The sequence below is a fragment of the Lonchura striata genome, chromosome Z (assembly GCF_050655825.1).
Source record: "Lonchura striata isolate lonStrDom1 chromosome Z, ASM5065582v1, whole genome shotgun sequence".
Classification (NCBI taxonomy): domain Eukaryota; kingdom Metazoa; phylum Chordata; class Aves; order Passeriformes; family Estrildidae; genus Lonchura; species Lonchura striata.
The window spans coordinates 45,739,970-45,767,131 of NC_140740.1; the positions used below are offsets into that span (position 1 = coordinate 45,739,970).

General features: G+C 49.4%; 1 protein-coding gene across 1 annotated transcript; it reads right to left on the reverse strand.

Moving 5' to 3' along the window:
* Positions 1 to 300: 300 nt before the first annotated feature.
* Positions 301 to 27,136, reverse strand: NOL6 (nucleolar protein 6). The gene is made up of 26 exons (XM_021538946.4): positions 27,086 to 27,136; positions 26,793 to 27,005; positions 25,352 to 25,468; positions 24,907 to 25,086; positions 24,148 to 24,316; positions 23,248 to 23,382; positions 22,941 to 23,104; positions 22,629 to 22,749; positions 22,231 to 22,289; positions 21,973 to 22,074; positions 21,352 to 21,467; positions 20,796 to 20,973; positions 20,257 to 20,379; positions 19,953 to 20,101; positions 19,154 to 19,229; positions 16,756 to 16,896; positions 16,370 to 16,481; positions 15,996 to 16,150; positions 15,608 to 15,771; positions 15,014 to 15,166; positions 13,754 to 13,851; positions 12,755 to 12,879; positions 12,503 to 12,592; positions 10,254 to 10,451; positions 1,789 to 1,890; positions 301 to 682 (listed from the first exon to the last, which is right to left on the reverse strand). Exons 1-26 carry the CDS (start codon positions 27,089 to 27,091, stop codon positions 533 to 535), a joined length of 3,396 nt encoding a protein of 1,131 aa, XP_021394621.2. The 5' UTR covers positions 27,092 to 27,136; the 3' UTR covers positions 301 to 532.
* Between the last annotated feature and the right edge of the window lie 26 nt (positions 27,137 to 27,162).

Below are 27,162 nucleotides of genomic sequence, written 5' to 3' on the forward strand. Positions count from 1 at the left end.
CACTGGACTTGCTCCAGTATCCACATCTCCTTTTTATTGGGAGATAAACTCAGTACTGAACAGTCATGCCAAATATGCCTCACCAGGGCTGAGCAGCAGAGAATAACCTGCTCATTCTTTTAACAACTGGTTTTTTGGTTTTGCTAACCCCTACAATAGCAGCATCTCATAAACTTCCTACCAAACTAGGAATCTGCTTTTCCATTTCACACTTCAGCCATATTTTTCAGACTTTTACATTCTCATATGAACACAGCTGCAATTCCTACAATGAATAAAAAACAGGAACTTTTTCAAAAACTTTATCTCATCTTTATGTTTTCTTTAAAATAAAAAGGCATTTGTATTCTTGAAAACAATAACAGGTCCCGTTGCTTTTCTGAACCATATATATAAAGATAAATAGAGTAAAACATACAGTTCTGGGATTTAAAAAGGTAAAAGGCTCTTCCAGGACTGATTTATAGAAAGGAACAGACCCAGAGGTAACAAACTGCTTGAGGACAGGCCACTCTGACACCTCTCAGTGGTTTCAGATAGTCCATTTCTCTGTACGAGCTTCTACGCTTTGGACCAGGCCTTCTCCCAAAATCTCAAAGTCTTCCAGAATTGCTTCCACATTGGGAACACAGACCAGCTCATTGTTCAGAGTTGTCACCTTCCTTCCCCTCATGCTGGAGACCTGCAAAACGCAGAAAATATTGCATGAATGGGAGCACCTGCTCAGAGTTGCAGTGCAACCTCTGCCAGCCCCAAGTAAGAGAAGTAAGCTCCTCTCCTGCCTTGTCACATCCAAACCCTGCTACACCACTGCACCCAGCTCCACAAGTTGCACTTCTCAACACTATCAGTGCTCATTTTTAGAGCCAACAAAGTGCAGAAGTGACCCTTCCAGCCCCTTTTAGGGTTTACCCAGTAGCCACAGTCCAAAGACTATGAGGAAATCAGGAAGCAAAGCAATGGCCAGGGGCATGGTGGAATGACAAGTGTGCAGATGCATGGCAGAGCCTGGGTGAGCAGGGCACAAGGAGTATGCAAAAGGGATCACAACACAAGGCTGAGTAAGAGCTGCTTCTGCTCTTTGGTGGGTGTCAAGACCTCAAGTGGGAATATATCTTTGGCTCTAACAGTGGCAAAAACAAAACCCTTGTGTTTAATCCAGCAAGACTCAGCTCTGATGCAAGCATCTCCTCCTCTGTTTCACTGCTGTGAATAACTGGGTTTCCCAACAGCAGCCAGGTAGAATGGCCAATGCCCTCTGGCCGTGAAGAGAGGGGAAGATAAATCACCAGAGACTGACAGAAGAGCCCAGGCTGCCAGCTCCGAGCCATGAGTAACCGGTTTCTTTGCGTCTTTCCTTCATAGAAAGCAGCATGAATCACTCCAGCGTGCCTCACATCTGGTTTAACCACCCTCTAGGGTTTGCCAACCCCCACAGTGCAGCTGGAAAACAGCTTCATGCATCAATAAGGACACGGACACTCTAGATCTAGGCTTCTTGTGGGCTAGGTATTTCTGGTAAGATCCTGAAGCCAGAAGAATGGGATAGTCTATTTCCCTTCTCAGTTCTCCTGATGACTGAAGGTACTGTGGCCACAGCCCTGTCTTGGTTTCTCCCCTTCTAAGAAGCAACAGAATTATGATCTCCATTTCTCAAAGGGCTTTGGGGCTGATGAGAGTTGGACAAAGCAACTACCATACAGGGAAAAAAAAAAAAACAACAACAAAATCTTCAAGCTTTCAGGGCATAAAAGTAACAAGAAGCTTAAAACAGAGACAAAAATTCACCTTAAAATGCTGAGGCTGAAAGCCCAAAGGTTTCCACAAGACTGCAATCACTTCCCCTCCATGCTTGTCATAGAAGAACAAAGCAAGATCGTCAAAGGCGTTCTGGGTAGAAAACAAACAGAGGTTAAGGACAGTGACCCCTCAGTGACAACCCACTAAGCGTCCCTCACTGTGGTCCTCCATCAGTGGAGGCCTGGCACTACCAAGCTGTACTTTCCCAGTGTCCAACAATCCAAGATTTCACAATGCATGAGACAGAAAGAGGCAGGCCCTACCCAGAAGGCAATCCTGCTACAGTACATTTCATGGCACCAAAGACAAACACAAAACCAGAGACCAGCATCTCAAGCTCTGCAATCTGTGCAACCAAGGTATCAAAGCCGCTTCTTCCACCAAGACAAACCCCACATGAGCTGTCAGCACTTTATCCAAAAAGGAAACATTAGAGCAGAGGTTTTAAGTAACGCAATGTTCTGTGGGGTAGAAAGAGATGGAAAGCTCAAAGGAGGCACTGCAGCAATCTGTCCTCCTTGCCCCTTGTGTTTCAGCAGTGGTGTCAGTGAACATCTCCTTTGGTGGTGCTGGGCAGCAGAGATCAAAGAGAGACATTGCACAAAGGGATGACTAAAGCCCAGCATGGCTTCCCCCAAGCCCACACCAGCTGGTTTCCCAGGGCTGCAAGGAGGCAAATGAGGATCACAGCAGAAGGAAACAATGCTTTATGCAAGCAACTTCTCAAACCCAAAATTTGGCCCTGCACCTCATCACCCAACATGCTGATACTGAGAGATGTGTACCCTGAAAGAAGCTGATCAAGACAGCCGAGCACCTGCTCACTGACACACCTTTATTTTGGTGCAGATCAACATCAGGCAACAAGACGTATTTACCAGGCTGAGCATACAGTCCCCAGCATCAGTACAGGAGAAGCTTCTGCACAGGCTTTCACCAGCCTTGGAACAAACTATTGCCCAGAATACAGACCCTCTGCTCCCTCTTCAGCCATCTTCACCATCACCTTAGTTTCCCAGCTTTTACCAAGAGAGGTCTCTGCTGGCATCATCATATCATGAGGTTTTCATGAGGGTGTGCATGAAAAGAAAATCAACATCAAAGACAAGTTTAGATGGGCTCTTGTATGGACACACCAGGATTGCAGTACGAAAAAAAAGGTAGAGTGGTTTGGTGTTACCAGTGATCCTAAAAGGCAAAGTGGCATTTTTAGAATACAGACCTGATATTCAAGGAGGGATGGTGCTGTCTGCAATCTTCAGAGACAGATTTCTGTTTGGACTGTTGTTGCCCTCACAGAAGGCAAACAAAATCAGGTCATCAAGACGGAAAGATCCCAAGAACTGCCAACTCATCCCATGGGCTTTCACAGGCGCAAGCCTGATCAAGGCATTATTTCACCAAACTGGCTAGAAAAAACACTGTCTAAAAATACATTGAGAAAGAGGCAACCCACCCTGGCATTTCTATGCTGAGAACAACAGGTTATGCTCAGAGCCCAGTCAACAGGGAAGACTCCTCTTTTTTTAGCCAAAAAGGGAGGGAAAGCTCAAGGAATGGCAATAAAGCTCAGGGCATGCTGTCCACCAAGGTGCAGCTTTCTGAACCAAAGGGGAGCAGACATGTGAGAACCTGAAAAAGCCCAGCAATTCTGCAGGGTGAGGTCTTCAGCACCACACGATCTCCTTATGAGAACAGGATTTTTAATAGATGCATCTTGCTGGACAGAAGCCAGGAGCATTTGCAGTAAAAAATCCCTCCCAGGCTCAGCTAATTTCCCAATAAAACCACTGTTTGGCCTGATACCCAGAGGGTTTTTTTTCCCAGACAGCAGAGAGTCGAGGGCAGATGTTAAAAAGATGGCACAGGCATCCAATTCAAAATCTCAGCATTTGTCCTGCTCCCAGTGTCGTCCATATGATAGTGTTTCAAACTAGCCGACCAAGCTGAGAAGCTCTTGGGAAATGGCAGCATTAAAAGGGTCAGGTGTATTAGTCACTGCACTCCTGTTTGTTCAGAGGCTTGGGGAGTAAAAGCAAACAGAACACCCTCCTTTCCACATCCCATGTTCTCTGTGCAGTGTCACTGGACTTGTCTGGGCCTGCAAATACCTTCTTCCAGGAAAAGTTTCAGAGAAAAGGTAGGGACTGTTTGCTCACTTTTCCAGGTGAGCACTTCTCACTTCTCTATCTTTGTTTGCAATTCAGCTTTCAAGGCCCACAGAAATCCCTGCCATCAACAAAACCTACAGCTGGTTCCCATCTCACAGAGACATGGGGGACCTACAAACTCAGGGCTTCAATTTGGAGAGGTCTCATTGTCCAGGGAGAAGATGTATAGGGCACCTGGAAGAAGATTACAATAAACTCTGTAAGAAATAATCTGATAATCCCATTTTAGATCCAGTGTTGTTTTACTCCCTACATTTCTCCATCCTTTTCATTTGTATAGCCCAGATAAAGTAGGTCCATCTGAAGTGTAGATTTTGCAATGAGCAAGTGGAATCTAGTTAAGTATCTACTAGTTGTTAAGTATCTACATTGTTAAGTATCTACTGTTTAAGTATCTACATTGCTGTTTAGGGACAGGGCCCTTTATCCACCCTTTTTTTTTTTCACTGCTCCTACCAAAAGACTAGGCTCATTGCATCACAGCTGCTGGAAGAGTTTTTTAGGGAGTTCTCTGCACATAAAACTGTGTCCTACAGTAGCATTTCCTGGTTCAACAGCAGCTCAGAAGGCAAATACATCAATAAACACTTGCCCAGTGTTCAGAGCATTTTAAGTGCTCTTAGCAAGGAACTCACAGTGTAAAACCTTAATAAAGCTACTTACTTTCAACAAACAACTTACATTTGTGGTTAATATTTCAAGGTCTCTGTCATCCTGTTGTGACCCGCCCTGATGCTCCCAGTTATGTGACACAGAAGACTGCCTCCCCAGGACCCAACAGAGCAAGTAACTCCAGGTTGGGACTACCCCTGTGACTTTCTTTTAAAGGACAAAGGAAACCCTTAGGCTTAGGATTCAGTTGATAAAAGGTTTCAAACTGAATTCAAACTAAGCAAACTTTTCCACCTGAAATCTACACACACACCCTTGTCCTGGGGCTTTGGGGCAGCAGGAAAGAAATGTGGAAAGGAAAGAAGGATGCAGTCCTCCTGGCTGCATCAGCAAGCATGTCAATCCACCAAATCATTCAGACTAAAGTCTTCTGTCACTTGCTACATGACAAACCCTGCACAGCCTCTGGGAGGGCATTACCAACACAGAAAAAATGCAGCCACAAGTCCTCTGTCAGCTCACCCCAGGAGCACATGGGCCTGATGCCTCACTGAGCAAGTGGGCACACACATGTGTACCCACCCTCAGCCCAGGGCACTATGCTAAGGGTCTGGGGGCAGCTCTCCAGCCCTGAAAGCAGATGATTGATTTCCTGACACCTCTGTCCTTCCAAAGGTGCAGATCCAGATAGGAAATTTCCTGCTGACATGAGAGCCCGCAAAGCTTTTTCAGCTTTTCCCTGTCTACCTGGCGTCACCATAGGAGTCAGCCCTGTCAGTCAAAACAGGAAGGGAGCAGACTGACCTGGAAAGATTTCACCAATTACAGCTACATCACATAATCACAGCTTACATATTTTAGGAGACAGAAAGGAATTAATGATAATAAAAATTCTCTGACATGCAGTAGCAAGAGACATTTTTACACCATGGGAGGTTCAAAGTCTTCCTGATAGGTCTTGGCTCATGGTGCAAGAAATCAAAGAATCCCAATGTTGGAAGAGACCTTCAAGAACATCGAGTCCAACCCGTTCCTGACACCTCAACTAAACAATGGCACCGAATGCCACATTCAGTCTTTTTTTAAACACATTCAAGGATGGTGCTCCACCACCTCCTCTCCTGGCAGACCATTCCAGAAGTTTATCATCCTTTCTGTAAAAAATTTATTCCTAATATCCAACCTTTATTTCCCTTGATGCAGCTTGTGACTGTGTCCACTGGTTCTGTCAGTGTCTGCCTGGGGAAGGAGACCAATCCCATCTGACTACAACCACCTTTCAGGGAGTTGTAGAGAGTGATAAGGTCACCTCTGAGTCTCCTTTTCTCCAGGCTAAACAACCCCAGCTCCCTCAGTCATTCCTCACAGGACTTGTGTTCCAAGCCCCTCACCAGCCTCGTTGCCTCCTCTGGACATGCTCAAGCATCTCAACATCCTTCCCAAACTGAGAGGCTAGAGCTGGACACAGCAGAATGCAAACTATTACTTTAGAGGTATGTTTCTTGTAAAGTAGGAAACACATTCCTGCTTATCCACACAGAAAAGATTTCACAAGATAGACAGCTTCTCTGTCATATGCTCTTCCTCCGGCATGTACAGCCCAAGAAAGCTAAATCTCAGTGAATGACAGCACATCCCATCAGTGAGCTGGTGACACCAAAGACCCAGTAAATGCAAGTTCTATTAGAAGCCATAACAGACAGGCAGATGGACATGGCACAGGCAGCTTCACACAATTTACCCCACAATCAGTGAACCACTCAGGGAAGTGACCAGAGCCTTTGGCTTTTGTGGGCTCCAGACGGGCAGGCAGACGGGCACGGCAAGCAAATCCACAAACCCCGTGCCCTCTAAATGGTCTCAAGTCCAGAGGACAGCTAAGTCACCCTGGAGCCAAAGCTGCACGGACTGAGCCTTTTCACACCCTATCCCCAGCAAACACAGAGGTGTTCTGCAGCTCCCACAGCCACTACAACACAGACGAGCAATCATGACGGAGACTCAACGGGAGCCTCATTAGAGACACTTTAATTTAGCCTTGTTGGAGAATCCCCACGAAGAGCCAACCCACGGTTTGCTCAACAAGGCACTCTGAACTGTAAGTGGCAGGGAGGCTGTTGATGGGCTGAATCTCCAGGAAAGCCCTCTCTGTGGGATGACTGGCACCTGCTTTCCCTCAAAAGCCTTCTCATATGGACAGGATCACAGAATAGACCTTCTCTATTAGATCTGTTCTGGAATTGAAGAATTTTCTGCCTGAATCCTACAGCTAGTCTTTCATCTCTACCCAGAGCCTCCCAGGCACTAGAGCAACTCAAGCCAGTTCCTGCAGCACATCTCCTTGAAGCAGGAAAAATTCAAGCAGCTAGGACTCAACATCTCCTCTCCTTTCATCTTCTACTCTGATTAAGCTCCCTGGAAAAGGCATACACACCAATCCTTTAGCTCCAGAGCCTTGCTAAACCCTTTGACTTTAGAAGAACAGAGGCAAACAGGCTGGACAAAAGAGTGGCTCTCCTGATTATTAGTCTGAAGTAGGGGAAGAAGCCACTCCTTGCCCCCCTCAATTCAATCAGGACACCAAGGCATTTAAATCCTGTTTTCATGTGGAAATCTCAGTAAAGGGCAGATGTTTCTTTTCTACTGATAGAAGAACACAAAATCCCACAGCATCTGTGAGGCAGATGTCTCCCTTTGTTGCTATAAACCCACTGTGGCTGCACTGCCAGCCAGGGCTACAGCCCCATTGCTCAATTCTGTGGTTTGTGCTGTTAAGAGAGAGCAAATTACTCTGAATCAAAGCCAGTCAGTTCTGTGTCCAAACTGCCTTCTCATCCAAGTTATCTCAAAAGGATTCACTGCTGTCACCACACTCATTTCTGGCACCAACTTCTTGCAGGGTTTGGATCACCCTCAGGGCCTCCAGCCCACAGGACAAGGAGGAGCTGAACACCGCTTAGAGCAGCAAGAGCTAGGGAAGGAGAAACAAGAAGGTGCTGGAGGGGCTACCAAGCAAGGCCAAAGTCGATAAAAAGGTCTTGCCTTGAAGCAACAACAATACACTGAGATATGAAGCCAGATGATTTCTAATGGATGGAGCAGCTTCTACTGATAGCACAGCATCACCGGCTTGCAGTGGTCCTGCAGTGCAAAATCAGCTTTTGAGGTCTTCCAGCTTAACTGGATAGAGCTGAATTCTCTGAGACCATGTGTAGCACCACCTCTGTGACTTTTCCAAGAAAAGAAACATTGTTTGCCTAGAAAAGCAGATATTGACCAGCTCCTTCAGGACTGCCCACTACTGATCTTGATGCTACAAATGACAAGCAAACTGTTACTGGAAAATACCTCCAGTATGATAGCCACAAGAGAACAAACAGTATCTAAGAGCCTTTAAGACAAAGAAAAGCCCCTCAGACAGAGATACTGAGGCAGATTTTGGGCTCTCTGCCCCACAGCTCACTCTTCAGAGAAAGCGGCAACCAGTTTCTCATCTGTTCCCTCCTAAGAACCCTCACGTCAAAGAACAAGGGACATCAGGGGAATCAACACTGCTTCCAACAAGCAGTGGTGACCTTTGCTCATATCCATCTTTCTTCATTGGGATGTTAGCATACTGGATTTAGGAGCAGCTGTAGTCTGCAACCTGACCAAACCCAATTCCCAATCTATTAAACCTGTATTAATAAAAACAGACAGTAAAAAGTAGTAAAAATTTAAGCAATTTGGATGACTCTATTGACTGGACCAAGTAAATCACAATTGCCTGAAGATTAATGAAAGCTGCGTTCCAGGAAAATCTTTTATCTGCCTTTCACTTCCAGAGCCACTTACTGACATCAACTTGTCTAAATGCATAAAAATAAATCCTATAAGTCCCAATGAGTTTCCTGATTGAAGGCCTCAATCTACAGCCAGAACTGCTGCAAGCTTCCCCAAAAAGACAGCTCTCCCAGTCAGCTTATCCAGCATCTTCCAGTTTCTCTTCAAGCAATCGTTATTATTTCTTTCAGGTTTCCACAAGAGTTGCTCAGCCTTGACTCCTTCAGAGATACAGAAGCTCTGTCCTCATGTATCTCCAGCACCTTGGTAGCCGCTGAAAAGCTCTGCTCAGCTCTAGAACCCACTTCCAGCACTAGGTAGAGAAGGATTTCAGACTTATAAAAACTCCATTTCCTACCTACATCTGCACCTCTTGGCTGAGGTTTCATTGCAGCAGGTCAAACATTCATCATTGAAAAGCAAGGGGCTGGGCTGGTCCAGCTAAGGAAGCAGTGCTTTTTGCAGGGAAACTGTGTGACAGTTTCATGGTCTTCCTCAGTTTCATGAGGCCTTTCACACATCCCTATCTCTCACTTCCTCACCACCCAAGACTGCCCCAGGCAGCTGCAGGTGACAGGAGGACTAAGTTTATACCTTGGCAAACCTGGCAGCTCTGCTGAAGCTACAGCAGATTCGCATGGGCACAGGTTATCATGCACTGGGGCTGGCATGCAACTTGAGGGGTAACAGGGCTGTGTCCAGGATGAGGAAACCTTCAAAGAAACCCTTGCAAGTTTTTTTTGTCCAGTTCCTAAGGTACCAAGTTAAGGTGAAAGGAGAGCTTGAACTGAAAGGGCCCAGAATCTTCCAGCCTAAACTGGTTTCAATTCAGGCACCACTTTTTCAATGGGGGCCAAACATTGGGGTAGGTAAATAGGAAATCCCCATCCCTGGAGACAGTCAGTATCCAGCAGGACTGGGTTCTGTGTAGCCTGCTCTAACATGAAAGCTGGCTCTGTTCTGAGTGGGGAACAGGACAAGAGACTCCTACAGCCCCTTTCCTGCCACAGCCAGCCTAGATTCCCATGCTTACAGTTCTGACACTGCTCACAGCACTCCTATCAGTAAGGGATGATGGCAATTCTAGGTCAAGGCAGCCTTTGACAAGAGGGCACCACAACCCCATCTCTCTGCACACCCAAAACTAACATTTACCACATCTGAAGCTGGGAAGCGCCAAGTGCTGCACAACTGCAAAGGACAGACTGTCCAGATCCAGGAAGGATCACTGCTGTCATCCAGGACCTTGCATATCTCTCTAGCTTGCCAAGGCTTTGGTTTGGCCTTATGGTGGAAAAGAACATGGTCAATGACTTTGGGTACTGACATTCTCCATAGTCCCACATCACCAACTTCCTCTGTTGTTATGTATGCGGTCAAACACAGAGAAACCACTCTGTGAACAATAATGATCTCCTTTGGCTCACACGACCACTGGCCAAACAGCAGAAAGCTTACTGGGACTATGTCATGGACACCTGAACTTCCCTCCTGAAATTGTGTGTGGTTACTGCCCATCATACACACCAACTGGTGGAAGAAGCCATGAAAAGTGAGTTGACTAACTGGAGACAAATGGCTTAAAAACTCTTTTGTGCTGAATACAATGTTCTTCAGCAAAAGCTCCTGGTGGTTTGTGTCTGAGCTCATCCTCCTGTTGCAGCAGCACTCCCACTTCCATGCAGGAGGTGGTACATTCACCAGGACTTCTGCTGGAGAAGCAATGCTCATCCCATCCAAACAGCTAAAGATGTCACCAGCCATGTCCTGCACCAGCAGGCAATCCAAAAGCCAGAGGGAACCTCCCCCTTAGGCACCCCGTCTCCCTCCCCTATAGGCCATGCTTACTCTCAGCTCGTGGAGGTACAACTGCACAGGGTCATAATCCACCACAGGAAAGAGGATATTCACGGCAGAGCTGTTCTTCACCACGCCACGAGAAACTGATTTCACCGGGCGGTCCACACTCTCCAGGAGCCGAGGAATCTGGTTTGGATTCAGGTGGATCAGGACATCATAGAAGTCCAAAGGAGGGCGGAAGACCATCTGCAGGAAGAAACAAAAAGTGCTAGTCAATACAGGACACAAGCAGGCAGGAGAGGTGAGAGAGGTTTCCCAAGTCTTTGTCTGCATTTTGTCTCCTCCTCCTTAAGAAGTAGTAAACCAAAGACAAAATTTTTGCGAGATCAATGTTACAAGTTTGCCACAGACCCCAGGAAGCCTACCTGAGTGAATGCTAGTGGGGTGGGCAACTGAGAGAAGAACAAAGAGGTGAGCTGAGATAGATAACTGCACTACACGTGGCAGTTTCAGGATGAAGAGGGGAATCAAAAAGCCAACAACAGCTGAACAATACACAGGGGACAAGGGAGCTGTTTAAGAATAGGATGGCCCCACATGTCCACGAGGATTTGACCCAGAGGGCAACAGCATCTTCCATCAAACAGAGAGAGGGTGAGAGCAAAATCCTGTTAATGGAGGGGAGCAATCCCAGACATCTAAATTTTTGGACAGGCAGGATCTAGCTGTGGACACAGCTGTATTAAAATGGAAAAAAAACTAAAACTATGTGTTCATTTTCAAATGGAAAAAATGATGCAGAGACATAAACAGAGGCATGGGACACTGCTCATCTTGGCACTGGAAGAAAACCCACTGCCTGGAACTGATTTACAGCCAGGCTGTGGAGAACACACATGAAGAACATCAGTGACCAGCACTGAGTCAGTCCTAGCTCTGTTCCACACAGACCCCCTGTCCCACTCAGTGATCAAGTCCATGGCTTCCTGTGCGTGCCCTGGGAGCAAATCCTTGTGTGCATCTTCATGACAGCAAACACGTCCCCATGGGACCCAAATGCAAAGACAAAAAAAACAGCTTACAGCACTCTCTTAGATACAGGAGGCAACTGTAGAGGAGGCAACTCCAAACTACATTGGAAAGGCTTTTCTCTCCTCCCTGCCCTAAGCTCTGCCCTGGAAATAGCATCCTACGTTTATCCCTAAGGAATATCATAGGCCTGAGAGGACACTGGCACAGACCAGAGGGATTCAATGGCAATGAAAAATGTTCCCAAGCAATGGAAGGGATGAAGCAGGAGTCCCAAGGAGGCTGAGTCAAGGTGTTGAGAGGCTGCTCTAGCCAGGTGACAGTTTGAGCAGCTAAGCATCCCCAGCTCACAATGTGCCTCTTGAATTTCAGTCTTGGGCTAGCACTGTGACTGCAACACACTAGATATGCCTCATTCCTTCACAGCCCTATAGCATACACTGCTACTGCCTCAAGTACATCTTCACCTCATAATACTTCAAGTGCAAAATAAAGCAGAACAGAAAGCAGTGTCAGTAAGTCCTTTTCATATTGCTTAGGCAGAAAAAAAAAAAAATCCACTGTATGTGCTGCTTTCTGGTTTTGGTTTTAATCTGGGTTTTTTTGTCCATGTGAACCTGCCATTATCTAACCACTGCTTGGCTTCTTTAGTCCTCTGTACTACCTAGTACACCAACAAACTACCCTTCACAACACATGTATCTCCCTTCAAAGGGCAAATAAATATAAATTTCTCAGGTCCATTGCAGTAATGGATGTTTCAGTTTAAAGAATGAAATCACTAAGAAACTGAAGAAGGTTAAACTCCATAGGGCTTTACTCCTCCACTCAAACCAAAATAACATCCTCCTAAAGTGCCTGGTACTTTCCTGCCAAAACCTTCAATATCATGAGCTTGGTTAGAGTCAAGCACACAAGCCAGATTTCCGTAGCTATTCTGGAACAGTCTCCCAGAGGAACCATTTGATCCAGTCATGGACACACAGTTGGTTTGGCACAGGAATATCATGGGTTTGCTCATGTCCCAAGAAGACCAGAGAATACAGAATAAACTTGTCCTAGTCACCCCAAGCTGCAGTGCAAAGCTGGGTCCTCCAGAAGTAGGGTGGCAAAGAGGGACACCAGCCTCTCCTCCACCCATCCCTGCAGCTCTACAATCCAGGGCAACCCCATGGCCACAGCCTGAAACCTCCTAATACATCCTAGCAACCACTACCAAAGCCCAGCCAGAGCTTGAAAACCCTTGTGCTGCTGCCCCAGGGGGTTACCTTCACATCCTGGTTGCCAAGCGGGTCCATGAGCTGCTCCTCCAGGGCACGGAGAGACTCTGACGCGAGCAGGACAAGGCGCTGCAGGATCTGGGGAGGGAAGGAAGTCAGAGGGCAAAACTTGGCAGCCTTAGATGTTAACAGGGACATCCCTCTCTCATGGGGCTCTAAGAGCTGGCTCCAGCACTAGGAGCAGAGAACTGCCCCAAGCCAGCAGCCACCAGAGGCAAGGGCACAAATGGCCCAACTCACCTGTGATGAGGGGCGCTCCCGGGTCCACATGGAGCTCCACTGGTCTTTGGGGGTGGCCAGGAACATGACAGGGAGGTGAGCGCGAGCTGCTATAAACTTGTTCTTGATCTCTGTGCAGTCAGAATCTGGAGAGGGCAGGCAGACAGGTGAGATGCTCTGCCTCATCCACAGCCCTCTGACCTCACCCCCACCACAGCCAGGAAAAGGCAGCAAAGGAAGACTTATCGCCTCCCACCCTCTGACCCCAAAGTCCAGGTGAAACCAGAGCTCCTCCACCTCTGGCTTGCACCTCACTCCCATTAGATGGACCATTTCTCTAACCCTGCTCAGATGGGCTCAGGAATGGTAGGTACTGAGACTGACACAAGCTGGAAACTCAAATTATAAGTCAGTGACAGTTTGTATTATTTAAAGAATGTTCTATCTTTTATTTCCCCTCAAGTGGGGAAAAAAAAGCTATAGTTTATTTTAAAAAGTTGGAGGGCACTTTGGAAAATATCAGTTTTCAAAACCCAATTCTCTCTCAAACACCTTCACCTTTTCTTACAAATCAGCTTTAAAAGCTGGCTGTCACTACCTCCCCCACCCCATAACTTTGCAGAGCCAACACAATCCCATGGTTTCTTGTGACTCCAGCATGTATCCAAAAGACAATCAACAGACAAAACACTCAAGGGCAGGAACAGCCTGCTTCAAAGACAACACCACATCCAACACCACCCACGCTTGTCACAGATTTCTACAAGACCAGAAACAGCACAGCATCATAACTGAGACCCATCTTTTCACAGCAGGCAGGGAAAAGAAGAAAACCATACATGGCACAACCAAACCCATCCTGCAGGCAAGTGAAAACATGATAGGACAGGAGCAAGGGAGTGGAAAATGTCATTGCCTCCAGCACAAGCTATGATGTATCCAAGAGATGTGGTGCCAGGCACTGACCAAGGAGGGCTCAAGAATCTCATGCTGTAGCTCTCCTACCCACTGCCTGCTCACCTGTGAGGCCAGTGTTTAGGTTGATTATCAGAGGGTTGTTTTTCCAGTCAAAGGTTGCCAGCAAGTTGAGGAAGCGCAGGAACCCCACCTGTGGAGAGCTGCAGGCAGGACAAAACAGCTCAACATCAGCATTTGCTCTCCTGGCAGCAAGAAAGGCTGCACCAGAGGGTGACTTAGTGAAGGCCCAACCCACATGCAGCCCAACAAGGGATATCTGTGATGGAAAAGGGAATTTAAGAATGAATTTGAGACACTTCCCCTTCTCCACATCTCCAGGGAAAATCCTTCCCCCCACTTTCCTCTCCTACTTCAGGAAAAAGAATCCAGAAGAACATAAATCATAGCCCCCCCTCAACCCGCCCTTGTTACACAATCTTCTGATGTTCTTCCCACCCAGACTCCTAGGTCTGGAACAAGGAGGAGGTGGAGAGAGGGCTGGTCCCAGCTCTGGTGCAGGTCTGAACACCAGCAAAGTTCCCAGTGTGCCTCTTCCCCTGCAACATGACACGTGCACAAAGCCAGATAGCTGGGAAGATGGGGATTCTGTTATTTTAGGAGACAGAAAAACATTTTAGGCATCAAACTGTTGTTCCTGGTACTTTGGGAAAAGAAACTGCATCCCAATTGCAGGGCAGAGTAATCTTTTGACTCCACACAGAAGAAAAACATTTCCTTTAAGTTCACTTCATTTCCTCTGGGCCCATAACATCTGTCTGCCAGGGGCCAGCATTTACCAACACACTGCTTCATTCAGTTTTCAGGGCCCAACCCCTCATCCTCCCCTTGGAAGTCTTCTCCAGGAGGAAGGGAGGCTGGAGCTGCCATCATTCACCATAATATCCTTCCTAGGGAACCCAGAAGCCCCAGCATGCTGGTAGCCACAACACAGCCCTCACCCTGCTTCTCCTGGCCACTACTCCCAGATCAAGGGGCCTCACCAGTCCCCTAGAAGGCACAAGACACCCTGCAGTTGTGCCACCAGCACCTAGAGGCCACCTGCTCCCAGCCTTACCTGCTCTCCCGCTTTCTCTGCAGTGCACAGTGTAGGGAAAGCCACAGCCCTGATTGCTAAGTGTCTCCATCTCCTCTGGCAACTCCCAACGCAACTTGGGACAGTATTTTGGCAGCACAGGGGCCTCATTTTCCCTGCTGTGAACCCTTCCAACACCTCCCACCCGAGCAGCATCCCACCCTTCCTCCATGCCATATAGTGAAAGGCACTAAATCCCCATTGGGCCAGCCTGGGCTCCTCATCCTCACCTGGGCGGTGTGAAGGGGGCAGGGTGCAGGAAGAGAAATGCCACAAGCAGGTCCACACACTCCTCAGAGATGCTGTCACTCAGGAGCTGGGCGCTGATCCAGCGCTTGGCCAGCCGGGAAGTGCTACCAAACACAGGGTGCAGCTGCTGGAGCCTGTGAGGAGGGAAACATGCCACTGCTCAGCCCACACACCTCAGGACCCACAACAGCCTCTTGGCATTTAGAGAGAAAGAAGAGCAGGGCAAAAATCTATGAGGAACAGCTACACAGCATCACAAGCACAGAGACTTCCAGTAGATGAAGAGATTTTGGGGGGAAGAAGGGAAAATGCTGCCTCATGCTCCTCTCTAACCATGCTGCATTTTAGTATTTGTTTCCCCACACCAGTAACCTCAGGGTGACCACTGGTGCCACGCACACCAGCATCCCTCCCTGAATTCTTCCAAAGAGCTTCTCACAAGGTTGGCTGATGGGTCACTTCCCACAGCAAGCTCCTCTACCCACCGTCACCCTCCAGAATCCAAGGGCACCTCCATGCTGGTTTCCAGCCATGTCCCATGTTCTGACCCCTCAGGTACTTTCTGCCTCACCTACCCATGCAGCGAGCTAGTTAGATAGGGCAGATGCAACGTTTCCAGCTCCAGCTGCCGAGATTCCTCTGTGTCCTGGTACTTCCGCATCCCTTCTGGAGTGACCACTTCCTTCAAGATCAGCGGCTCCCGGTGGTAGGCTACTTGGAGACGGAAAACGTAGCCATCCTGAGATGGGAGCACAAGGCAAAGTCAGGCTTGATGGTGACATAAGAAGTATGTGTGTTATGTTGCCCCTCAGGGATACAATAGCAGCATCCTGACATCAATGCAGTCTCACTATACTCTTTCCTAGGCCCACCGCACAAATATTGTTTTTGTCCAGTGCAACCACTGCCACAGCCCCCCCACCTCTAGGTCAGGCCTAGAGAAGGTTCCAGGGATCGCCCTACCTTGTACACGTCAGTGTGAGTGACTGCAGGTCTGCAAACCAGCTGGTGCTGCTGCTGGAGGAGCTCAGCCAGCTGGAGGTGGAAAGCAGCCTTGATGCGCTTGATGGCTCCTTTGTTCTGTGGCCACTGGCCACTGCCTTCCATGTGGCAGATAACTGGGGACAAAGGGATAGCAGGAGGTCAGTGAATCCCACACAGAAACAAGGTGTTGGACAGGGGTGTCTAGAACTACAGGTTACAGCACAAGGACAGGAGAAGACAGGGTTCTGCTCCTGCCTGTAGCACACCAACACAGCAATAACAGAGCTAGGATTGATGCTTGCCTCCACTTCCCTCCAACAGATCATCTCCCACTCACATCTCACCCCACTTACTCCTTAAAGGAGTTATGTAGGCCGGGCAGGGTTTCTCCCCCGAAGGAAGCAGGATACGCTTGCTTCTGTTATGGAAGGAATAAATTGGCTTCATAGGAATGGGAGGAAAGACCTGAAAGAGAACAGCAACCCAGCAACTGAGAACAGGGAGCAGAAACCTCTTGGCAATGTGTATTCCCTCACCCAAAGCCCACACCAGCAAAGCCCTCCAGTACAGAGGGTTTGGTCAGCTTATGCACAGCCAGCCAAAAGGATGCAACAACAAAGAAGAGTCACCATATTGCCCCAAGGGCTCTCAGGAGCCACAAAACCAGAGAGTGACTCATTCTCTTGGTCCTCCCTCACCCCAGCTCCCTGCAGACCCCCAAGCATGGGGAGACACTCACGTCTGTGTACCGGAGGGCTGGATGGACACCCTGCACAGCCGTCACCGTCAGCGGCAGCTCCTTCAGGTTCCACAGCTTGCGGCTCAGGTCATCGTAGGAGCAGACAACACTGACCATGGCCTCCTCACCTGTTCCTCCTGCCTGCGGACACACAGGAAGCCTCTCCAAGCACCTCTCCTGCTCCTGCACTCACCTCAACTCCCTCATGGGCTGGCATCACAACCAAGCTCTGAGGAGACAGCACTGCCACACCAGGGAGCAGCTTCTGGCAAGAGCGCTCAGCAAAATGGGGAGGCAAGGAAGACAGCAAAAACAAGGGCAAGGCTGTCTGTGACTCCCCAGCAGCCTCAGGTATCCCAGAGGCAAGTAAATTTTTTTATTTTGCAAGACACCAAGGCAGCATCAAGAGCTGTACTGCCAGCAGTCACTATAGTAAAGGAGAAGCCAAGAATGATTGGGGAATAAAGAGATCACACAGCACCAAGGTGAGAGCCCTGCTACTGTCTCCCCAGCAGTTACCAGACACCAACAGAGGCAGCAGTTAACAGAAAACTCCAATGACTACATCCTTAGCCAAGACAGAGCTCTGGCACATGGCAAAAGGAAAGACAGAAAGCATTCAGTGCATCACTGGAACCCTATGGAGGGCAGCAGAGAAGCACCAGAGGGAGAACTGGTGCTGCCCTTACTGCTTCCACCTCCTCAAATAACAGCAGAGCAGCCTGAACAGGAAGGACACATTAGTGACACCAAACCACCCAGATCAGAGGCAGCTGAGTCACACAGGGAGCCAACCTGCCTGGAGTTTTCTAACTTGGGCTCTCTGGCAGAGCAGCAGCACCCTCTGCAGGTTTGCCATGAGCCACAAACCCCATCCTGCTTGTGGCTGCACCTTTCCTCTGCCTTCATCCTACACATCCTCACATTGCTGGCTCCCCAAGCTGCCTGCACACAAACAGCTGGAGGAGGAGGTACCCTGCACCCACCACCCCACACTCAACAGCAACTTTCTCCCTTGCTCTTCAAGGACTGGCAACAATGGAACCCCTAAGCACCCCTAAGGCTCCAGGAAAATGTATCCACTATCAGACTGGGGTGTATCAACCCTGCTAACTCCAGACTGGCCTGGAAGGGACACAGCACACAAACCTTCCTGCAAATCTGACACCCAGCTCTGCCCAGACTGCAATGGGTCCTGGCATAGGAGACCCTTTACACCAAATGTGTGCCCCTTCAATCTGAAAGAGTGGAAACAATTTCTTCCTCCATCCAGGTAAAGAGCTAGTTGTACTGGTGCCTTTTTGAGACTACCTAAAAATGGAGGCTAGATAAAATTACGAGATTAAAATAGTCACTTAATTTTTATCTAGCCTCTATTTTTAGGTAGTCCCAAAAAGGGACTTCAGTAAATAGAACCACAAAAGTGGTTCTATTTATTGAAGAGCCTTCAGGTACATTTTTGGGCAGATAAAGCCCCCCTCAGGGGCTACACCCCAAAATGGACGATGGGTCACGGGTTTTCATACTTTTGTAAATTTGGTTCATTTCTACATTAGGGGTTAACCTTCCAATTATAGCTTCAGATTATGAAGACATTTGCTCCAAGTTTGCTCTCTCCCTAGCTTACTTTTGTTTATGTTTCTCAGGGTCTGAGACAGTAATGTTTCCTTGATTTCCAGGCCTAGAGAGAAATTGTTTTGTCTAATCAAAATGTGAAGACAGTAACTAACAATCTATATGGAGTTAAACACTAAAGAATTGCAGGATTACAAATATATGAAAAATATTAATGCTAAAATCCTAAGGCATCTGTACAAAAAGATCAACGAAGTGTGCCAAAGTGCTCATGGCTCATCTCTCCAGACTTTAATTTCACAAGCTGAAAAGCAGAGTTGTAAGGAGGGACATTTCCCAGCCTCTGAGATGCATCTCTTTTGTCTGAAAGTGGAGTTTCTTTGTTTTGGCTGCACTTTCAGAGGGAGTACTATCTAGCACTTTGCAATATGCTAAGAAAGTTCCTTTTCCTGGGTTTGCCAGCTGGACCTAAGCACAGAATTGTCTGGCCTATGTCCTGAAGAATGCAGTACCTCAGAGGTGCAGCTAGAGGAGCATTGTGGGACAGTAATATGTACTCAGGCAGTGAACAGAGGGGCAAAAGCCGTGAGAACAGGACAGTGGGGTGCTTGCAGGAGAAAATGACACCTAGGGGATGCTAAAGCAAGAGGATTTCAGCAGTTATGCATTGGCTGCCATGAAAGACTTGGTAGATCCTTACCCTTTCTACATTCTCTTGGGAACTACCCAGCTGCTTCAGTCCCACTTGAATGACCTCCCTACAGCCCTTCCCTCACTGGTCTTCCTGGAGAGAGCCCCAGCCCCACGGGGGAGGCAGTCATACCTTTTTCCCAGTCCTAATCACAGATTCCAGCAGGGCTCCTGTGTAACAGATGGAGGACTCAGGAATGTCCGCATGGCTAAGTAGAAGACAACAGAGCGTTAGAGCTACAATATGCATATCCTATTGACACTGCATGGGTCAATTAATCCTATTGAAACTGCTCAGCCCAAGGATGAGCAATCCCTCTCTAAAGGTCCTGGTGAAAAAACAAATCTCTGTGCATTACAGTCTTGCCCTTGTCTTTGCCCTCTTTCTTATCTCCCCAACAATCCATCCGTAGTGAGCCAGTAACTTGTGCAGCTTCACAGGATGCAAAGCCAAAGCCACCAATGTTGTCACTCACAAGATACATCCTCAAGTTAGGACAAAGAGGCACAGGCAAACCCTCCTTTCTGCGTAAGAGGGTCTCACTTTTGACAGATGGTATATACTGCTGCAGAGGCATTCCAATGCCATAGGGAAGAACCACTGCAAGGTCTCAAAGGACTTCATAAAAATGTCCTGCAATGTCCAGACAGCTTCTCTTCCAGCTCCGAGGAGCGTACCAGCATCCTATCCACATGGTAAGGGCAGGACCATGTTGCCTCCCTGCCTTTTGCATTACATTCAGCAGCTTACCCTTCCCACCCATTCTTGGGAAGGAGCTCAAAACTTTAGGACCATTAAAATGATCGCACAAATCTGAAACAACCCACAACACCCTACAAAGCATAAAGCTGACAATAGGGTCATCAGGGACACGACATATAGCAGGAGCAACACATGGAGCAACCCACAGCTGCTGCTCAGTGCAACTCACAGCTTCAGCAGGTGCCTGATGATCTGCTCAGGAATGAGGCGCTTCTGGCAGGCAGTGCTGGCCTCCCACACCACAGCCTCACAGATGCTGCCATCCTGGAACCGACGCAGCTCTGACTTCTCTCCCCAAAAGGTCCGGAACTCCAAGGCCTGTGGGGGGACATTGATCAAGCCAGAGCAGGGACAAAGGTTATTTCTGGGCCAAACAAAACCTTCCCAAGATTACCAGCCAGCCTCCCAGCTGTCTTCAATCATAGCACAGCACCAGCTTTGCTCTTACTCTGCACAAGCAGGGCTCCCCTCACCTCAGGGTGATCAGCCTGAGGACCCTTCTCCAGCATGCTGGCAGCAAAATCTGGGACAAACAGGAGGCCAAACGTCAGGGGCCCGACATCCTTGTGTTTTGGGGGCTCAGCATCAATTGGCCACTGTGGGAAAATGAGGAACATGAGGCACAAGGACAGATGAGGTTTCTGGAGTAGTAGCTACTGGAATATTGGGGTGCTAGATGAATCTCCTGCTGTGTTCTCCTAGACAACCATAGACAGGGAAAGTTTCATCTAATAGGTCTCCTCAATGACAAGAAAAGCTGTTTTCACCCTGCCTCATTACTGGACCAGGACTTGTGCCCAGATGAAGCAACACAGCCCAGTGCATCCCACAGACACAACTGCATCCCACAGTCCAGTGCAGGGCCTCAGGTTCTGTATTCCCATCAAGGGGAGACAAGCCTGTCTCCTTCCCAGGAAGCAGGGATGCCCACCCTGTGCTCTGGAGTGCCACAAGAGACAGCTGAGACCCCACAAGCAGCAAAGGATGCAGTGTCATTGCCAAGCTGAATTACCTCAGGGACCTGGGGCAAGGAGTGAGCCACAAGCTGTGCTCTCTGGGACAGCCCACGTGCCAGCAGTGAGACAATGAAGGGCAGGGCCGCAGCCACGTAGTTCCCACCCCGATCCATCAGCTCATTCAGCAGCTGCATCTTCTTGCAGGTACCCTGCAACTTGGAGACATGCTTCAGGCTATAGAGAAGAAGAGAAGCTGGTCACCTACTTCTGGCACCAAATCCTTTCTGAGAGAGGGCTCTGTTAGAGCATGGATAAAATGGAGAACAGAGGGTCCTAGCCCAGGATGGGTGCTACAAGAATGCCTTCTGGCATCTCAGGAGATGATGGTTATTGTTTCCAAGGCTTAAACATTGCTCCCCTCCTCTGGGAGGCTATCTAGACAGTAAAAGTGCAACGGCCCAGTGCAAGGAGGCACCAGTGTCTATTTCAGAGCTTAGCAGAGCTACTTCCCAACAGGTAAGTCCAAATCTAACCCAGACCAAAGCCAGAAGCAGCTCACTCGTCTTTGAGCAGGCTGCCTCAGCACTGCCCCCCCAGCACAGTGAGACTCACTGGAAGACGTGGTCAAAGGTCCTGAGCATGGGCTTCTGGGTCATGAGCAGCACCTGAAAGCCATCCACCATCCGGTCATCCAAAATCTCCATAGAGCACTTGGCTTCAAACTGGACCTGAGCAAGGAGGGAAGGCAGTGTAGGAGCATGAATGCAAAGGGAGAAGGAAATCAAATCCCTCCAGCAGTGGTCACTTGTGCTCCCTCATCAACCAGGGTCAGCCCAGTTCCATGATCAGCAGCACACTCTGATCTCAGTCTCTGTCCTTAGCACGAAGCCAAGTAACAAACAGCTCTCACTGCTGCCCAGACAGTCCCTTCTTGATATCCCTGACATCCAGGTATTTTTTTTTTCTCTCCTACAGAAGAGTTACATCTGCTAAGCTTCATCCAAAGGTGCACACAAAGAGGGAAACAACTTTCTCACACCACTTGAGCAAGACTGGCAATGCAGCACTACATCTATGTCACCAAACTTCAAAGCTGGAGATGTTAAAAGCTTAGAAAACCACAATGAATGCCCTCCCTTGGTCCTACATCCTCCTCGAAGACATCTAACCATTTTCTGCCTGAGTTCACTCCTAGGACAGTAGCTCAAGAAGCCACCACAACTTGCTCAGTACCTGGTGGTATTTGCTGGCAGTCATATCAGCACAGAGATTGACCAGTCCAGAGGGATCCACAAAGACCACTTCAAATGCCTGGTGGAAATCATCCAGGACAGGCTGGAAAAGCAAACAAGTCCTTACCACTGCAGCACATGACACACACCAAGACACCCCAAAATTGCTGCCATCTGCCATTCCTGCAACAGGTACATCCCTGCCAGCAGGAGCAGTGGCAATACAGACAGGCACGAGACCACTTAGGGGACTGCTTACCAGGGAGGGATCAGCATCCTTGGCTAGACTGATCCCTGTCACACTCAGGTCAGTGGTGGCTGTGGACAGACAGGAAGGAACAAAATCACACCACCATCCACACCTCTCCCCCTGGTGACAGTGGCACAGTTATGTGTCAATACCCACCAACGTCTCACAATGTCAACAGTGCTACAATACAATGCTGGCCTCCACCCTATGATGGGAATTCCCCACATCACTGCAAGATGCACCATCCAGCCCTGCTCTGTTGATTCATCCCCTCCTGCCCATCCCACCCACAGGGGCTCAGCACAAAAGAAAAGCCACAATGGCCTCTCTGCCTCTTCTCCCCTGTGTTCAGGCTTTATGCAGAGACACCAACCTCTCCTTGTCCCTAGAGACCCCTGGAAACTCACCCAGGAACTGCAGAGTGCTCCTCAATACCTGGTAGCCACTCATCATCTTGACAATCTTGCGCTTCATCAGCAGGTAGGCAACAAGCATGGAGACCAAGAAGCCATTGAAGCACCCCAAGCCCTGTGAAAACAGATATCAAACTCCATAGCAATCCACAAGTTACGTTTTCATGGAGGCTCCATCCTAACACAGCTCAAAGCAAAACCACAAGCCACCACCCCACCTATAGGGACCAAAGCACCACCCTTCTGCCACAGGAAGGAGAGCAGGACAAAGGCAGGTTAGCCAGGTAAGCAGAGCACAGGACACACCTTGCTGAGCTGCCGCTGGTTCAGCCAAACTTTGAGGAGGGCCAGGCCATCTTTCATGCCTGGGAAGTCTGTGGCTGCGTTGGACAAGAAATGCAGGTGGGAGAGCATCACGGTGTCACAGAGGATGGAGTTGTTGTAGTGTGGGGTCGGGGGCTCGGTGGCTCCTGTGTGGAGAGATGACAGCATGTTGGACCCAACCACGAACTGCCTGGCCTTAGACAAAGGCTGCAGTGAACCCACCCACAGGCACTGGGGGCAGTCTCTGCCTGAAACAAACAGCCTCATGTTCCACCAGCCCAGGCCATACCTTCTTTGGGGGTGCTCTGCTCCATGAACCAGGCAGTCCGGACGTTGTTCTTGGTGGGAAAGAAGCGGCTAGGTTTGAAGAGATCTGAGTAGGGACAAGCATGGAGTCGGACAGTGACAATCTTCTCATCCTTGCCTATACAGAGATGTCAGGAAGAGATGTCAGAGATTAAACTGGGAAAGCACAGAGCATCCACAGCCCGGGCAAAGGCAAAAGCTCCTTCCCAGCAAAGTTCCACAGCAGTGGAATTCATTCAGAGCAGAGAGTGACCATATCCTAGAGCCAGTGATGACCTTGAGGTCACACAGCTCATGCTCCAGCCCCATCCTCCTCCCCACTGCTCAGTCTGGCATCATTGCCTGCCCTGGCCTTGCCATACCACATCTGTCCCAGACCCAAACCCACTATCTTCTGAGGGCGGTGGGAATAAGCAGGACTTAGCAACCCATGCATCTCATGATCCCCTTTCATGGGGACCAGTCATCTCCTCAGGGAAGAGACAGACTGCACACAGGTTCCTGGGGAAGGCAGGAGGACAGAGGGGAACAGGGCTGGGGAGAGCAGGAAGGAAGGGCAGTATTGGATACAGGTGTGTTGCGTAGGGTTTACTTTTCTATTCCTTGAAGTACCCACAGGATACACCAGCCAGCGAAGTCAAGGCTGGAGAGCCCAGCCAAGCTGCAGAGGAGGACTGGGAAGGGGAGAGACCCTGAGGACTACACTCTGGGTAAACAGAGTAAACAGATGAGAAGCACACAAAATTTATCACCAATTGTGATGGCAGCCCCAGACTGATCCCTCTCCAATGAGATATTAAATGGTATGACACCACCACCAGCACTCTCCATACAACACCTGTACCCAGTCACACCCCACACTAGAGCAAGGCTCAAGTGCCACCTTGAGGCCTCAGGAGCAAGATGGGCTTCAGATGGTTGCTGTTCATGTAGGCAAACTTCACACTGCCAAAGAGCTTCTCCTTGGACAAATGCTGGGCAATGTGGGACAGGTATAGGGCTCTCTTCCGGTGGTAGCGTTGATTCAGATTATCTTTGTCCTGAAAGATTTCCTGGGAAGAGAGGGAAAGGACAATGCTAACCTGCCTGCTGAGTTCAGTTCAGCCTGAGGCACCCTACCACCCACAATTCTCCTTTGCCCCATAGGCAAACCTATCTCAGCACCAAGGAGCTCCAAGCTGGTCAGGACCTTGCTGCTGGCTCCCTGAGCTCCGGGACTGCAGGAGACAAGAGCAGTCATGCAGCCTAAAGGCTGTGCTTGGTCTCAAGCTTTTCTTACAATTAAGTCTGGGCAGCAAGGGGAGTTACCAAGCTCCAAACTTCTCCCTCCCTTTAACACAGTCCTGGGAGCTTTGGTGGAAGTGTAATTGGGTAAAAAAACATGCATCTCCCTGGCAGTGTTCCATCCAGCAGGGAGAAGGAAGATCCTCATGACAAACTAAGATTAAACAGCTGCAAGCTCTGATAGAGCAAGAGGTCAGACCACACTCTCCAGCTCCTTGTGAAAGTCACCCTGCATATCCAGACACATCACTGTCACATCACTGAGGAATGGAGTGAGCAGGTCAGGGGTCATGGAGGACATGAGAGGACAGGGCTCCCACAGGCCCCAAGACATTTAGGAGGTGGCATGGCCACTCACCCGTGGCATGGTCACTGCAACATCCACATTGATCTCCGGCCTAATGCAGGTGCCCAGCAGGTAACTGCCCACCACCTTCAGCTCAGCTGGGGGCACAAAGCGGAACCTTCCCTTGACATTGAATGGCACTTGAAGGAACGGGACCTTCACATCCTTGGAAAGCCAGGCCTGGTCAGTGAGCTGGGAACAGACATGACACACAAAATGCTCTGAGAATCAACAGCAGCAGATGTGCAAGGGCCAAGACCTGCTCCCCACACAGCTGCACCCAGAGCTTAAAGATAATCTCCCCCCTTTTTCCTCAAAGAAAAAGCGAAGTATTCTTTTTTCAGCCCCTAAGGGAGACAGTTCATGAGTAGCTCTGCTTGCAGAGCAACAGCAGAGCCTGCTCCTGCTCCATCCAGGACAGGGGTCTTACTACCTCTTCCATAACCCTGGAACATACTTCAGTTTCTGGAGTCTCTGGGATAACGCTCAGCAGGCTGTTAATTTCATGGAGGAAGGCATCGATCTTCTTCTTCTTCTTCTCCTTCAATGTCACCTCCTTCAAAAGCTCTTCGATCTGTATGGGGAAAGCAGACCATCAAAGGCAGCTGCAGCACCAAATTACTCTTGAATTTTACCTTTCTCTCCAGCACCAACTACAATCCTGCTGCAAAGGGCAGCTGGTGAGCTGGGGGAGACACTAAACTCCCCATAAACCCTGCCTGGAGTTGGCAATTTGATCAGTTCCTGCCATTTTCTGTGAATGCTGGATTGCAATCATCTCCATCCCAACCAACATCCAGGCAAAAAAGCCTGATGTAACTCTCAGAAGCACAGCTCTCAGGAAGGCTGTTTCTATTGACAGAGAATTAGCTGCAGGAAACAAGCACACAGGTTCCCACTACAAACTAGGCCATAGAGATCCTGCCACTGACACCAGCAAGTAGCTAGGATATCAAAGCTGTTTGGGATAAAAATCAACAATTTTAGAACAACTTGAGGGATGGGATGCTCTCCAGAGGGACGTGGGCAAGCTCAAGGAGTGGGCCCATGAGCAAGACCACATGCAAGATGTTGAATCTGGCTTGAGGAATGAACAGACCCAGAGCAGCCCTGCCCAGAAGGGCTTGGGGGTGCTGTGGGTGAGAGGCTGCACATGGCCCGGCCATGGCACTCACAGCCCAGAGAGCCAAACGTGTCCTGGGCTGCATCCAGAGCCCCGTGGGCAGCAGGGGAGGGAGGGGATTCTGCCCCTCTGCTCTGCTGAGACCCACCTGGAGCACTGCATCCAGCCCTGGGCTCCCAGCAGAGGAGGGACAGGGAACTGCTGAAGTGAGCCCAGAGGAGGCCACCAAGATGATCAGAGATATGAAGGACCACTCCTATGAAGAATGGCTGAAAGCATTCAAATTGTTCACCCTGGAGAAAAGAAGGCCTGAGAAGATTTATTGTGGCCTTCCAGTACCTAAAGGGCTACAGAAACTCAGAAAGACTGGAGAGGGACTTTTAATGAGAGCATATACTGATAGAGAAAGGGGCAATGGCTTTCGACTGAAAGAGAGCAGATTTAGATTTAAAAATGGGACGAAATTCTTTCCTGTGAGTGTGTTGGCATAGGTTGCCAGAGAAGCTGTGGATGCCGCACTTCTCAAAGCGTTCAAGGCCAGACTGGAGGGGCTCTGGGCAACCCAATGGTCTAGTGGAAGGTGATCCTAGGGGCTTGAAACTATTTGATCTTTAAAGGTCCCTTCGACCCAAACTGCTCTATGAAGCTATGCTCTAGTTACCAGCTGATCTTCACCTAACAGAGACAGCTTGATAACCCAGGTCATCTCAGCCTCCGGGCTCCCGCAGGCCCCCGCGCTCCCCCTGTGAGGCAGTGCGCGGCCCCCCCGGCTGACCTGCAGGCGGAGCAGGCTGGAGTGGAACAGATCCTCCGTCTCCTTCAGCTGGGTCAGCTCTTCGCTGGTCGGCGGCTTGTAGAGCTCGGCGCGGCTCAGCTTGGCCGGCTGCGGGGCTGCGGCTGCCGGGGCAGCCCTCTTCCCCCGCCGCACCGCGCCCCCGGCGGGGGCCTCTGGGCCCTGCTCCGCCTCCTCCGCCACCTCCGGAGAGCTCTGCGGGGAGAACACAGCACGGTTCGGTTCGGCTCGGATCAGCCCCGCGATCCCCCCGACCCGGACCCGCCGCCTCTCACCGCCATGGCCGCCGCCCACGTGCACCCCCGTCACCACGTGCGGCGCCGCGCGCCCCGCCGCCCGCCGCTTCCCATTG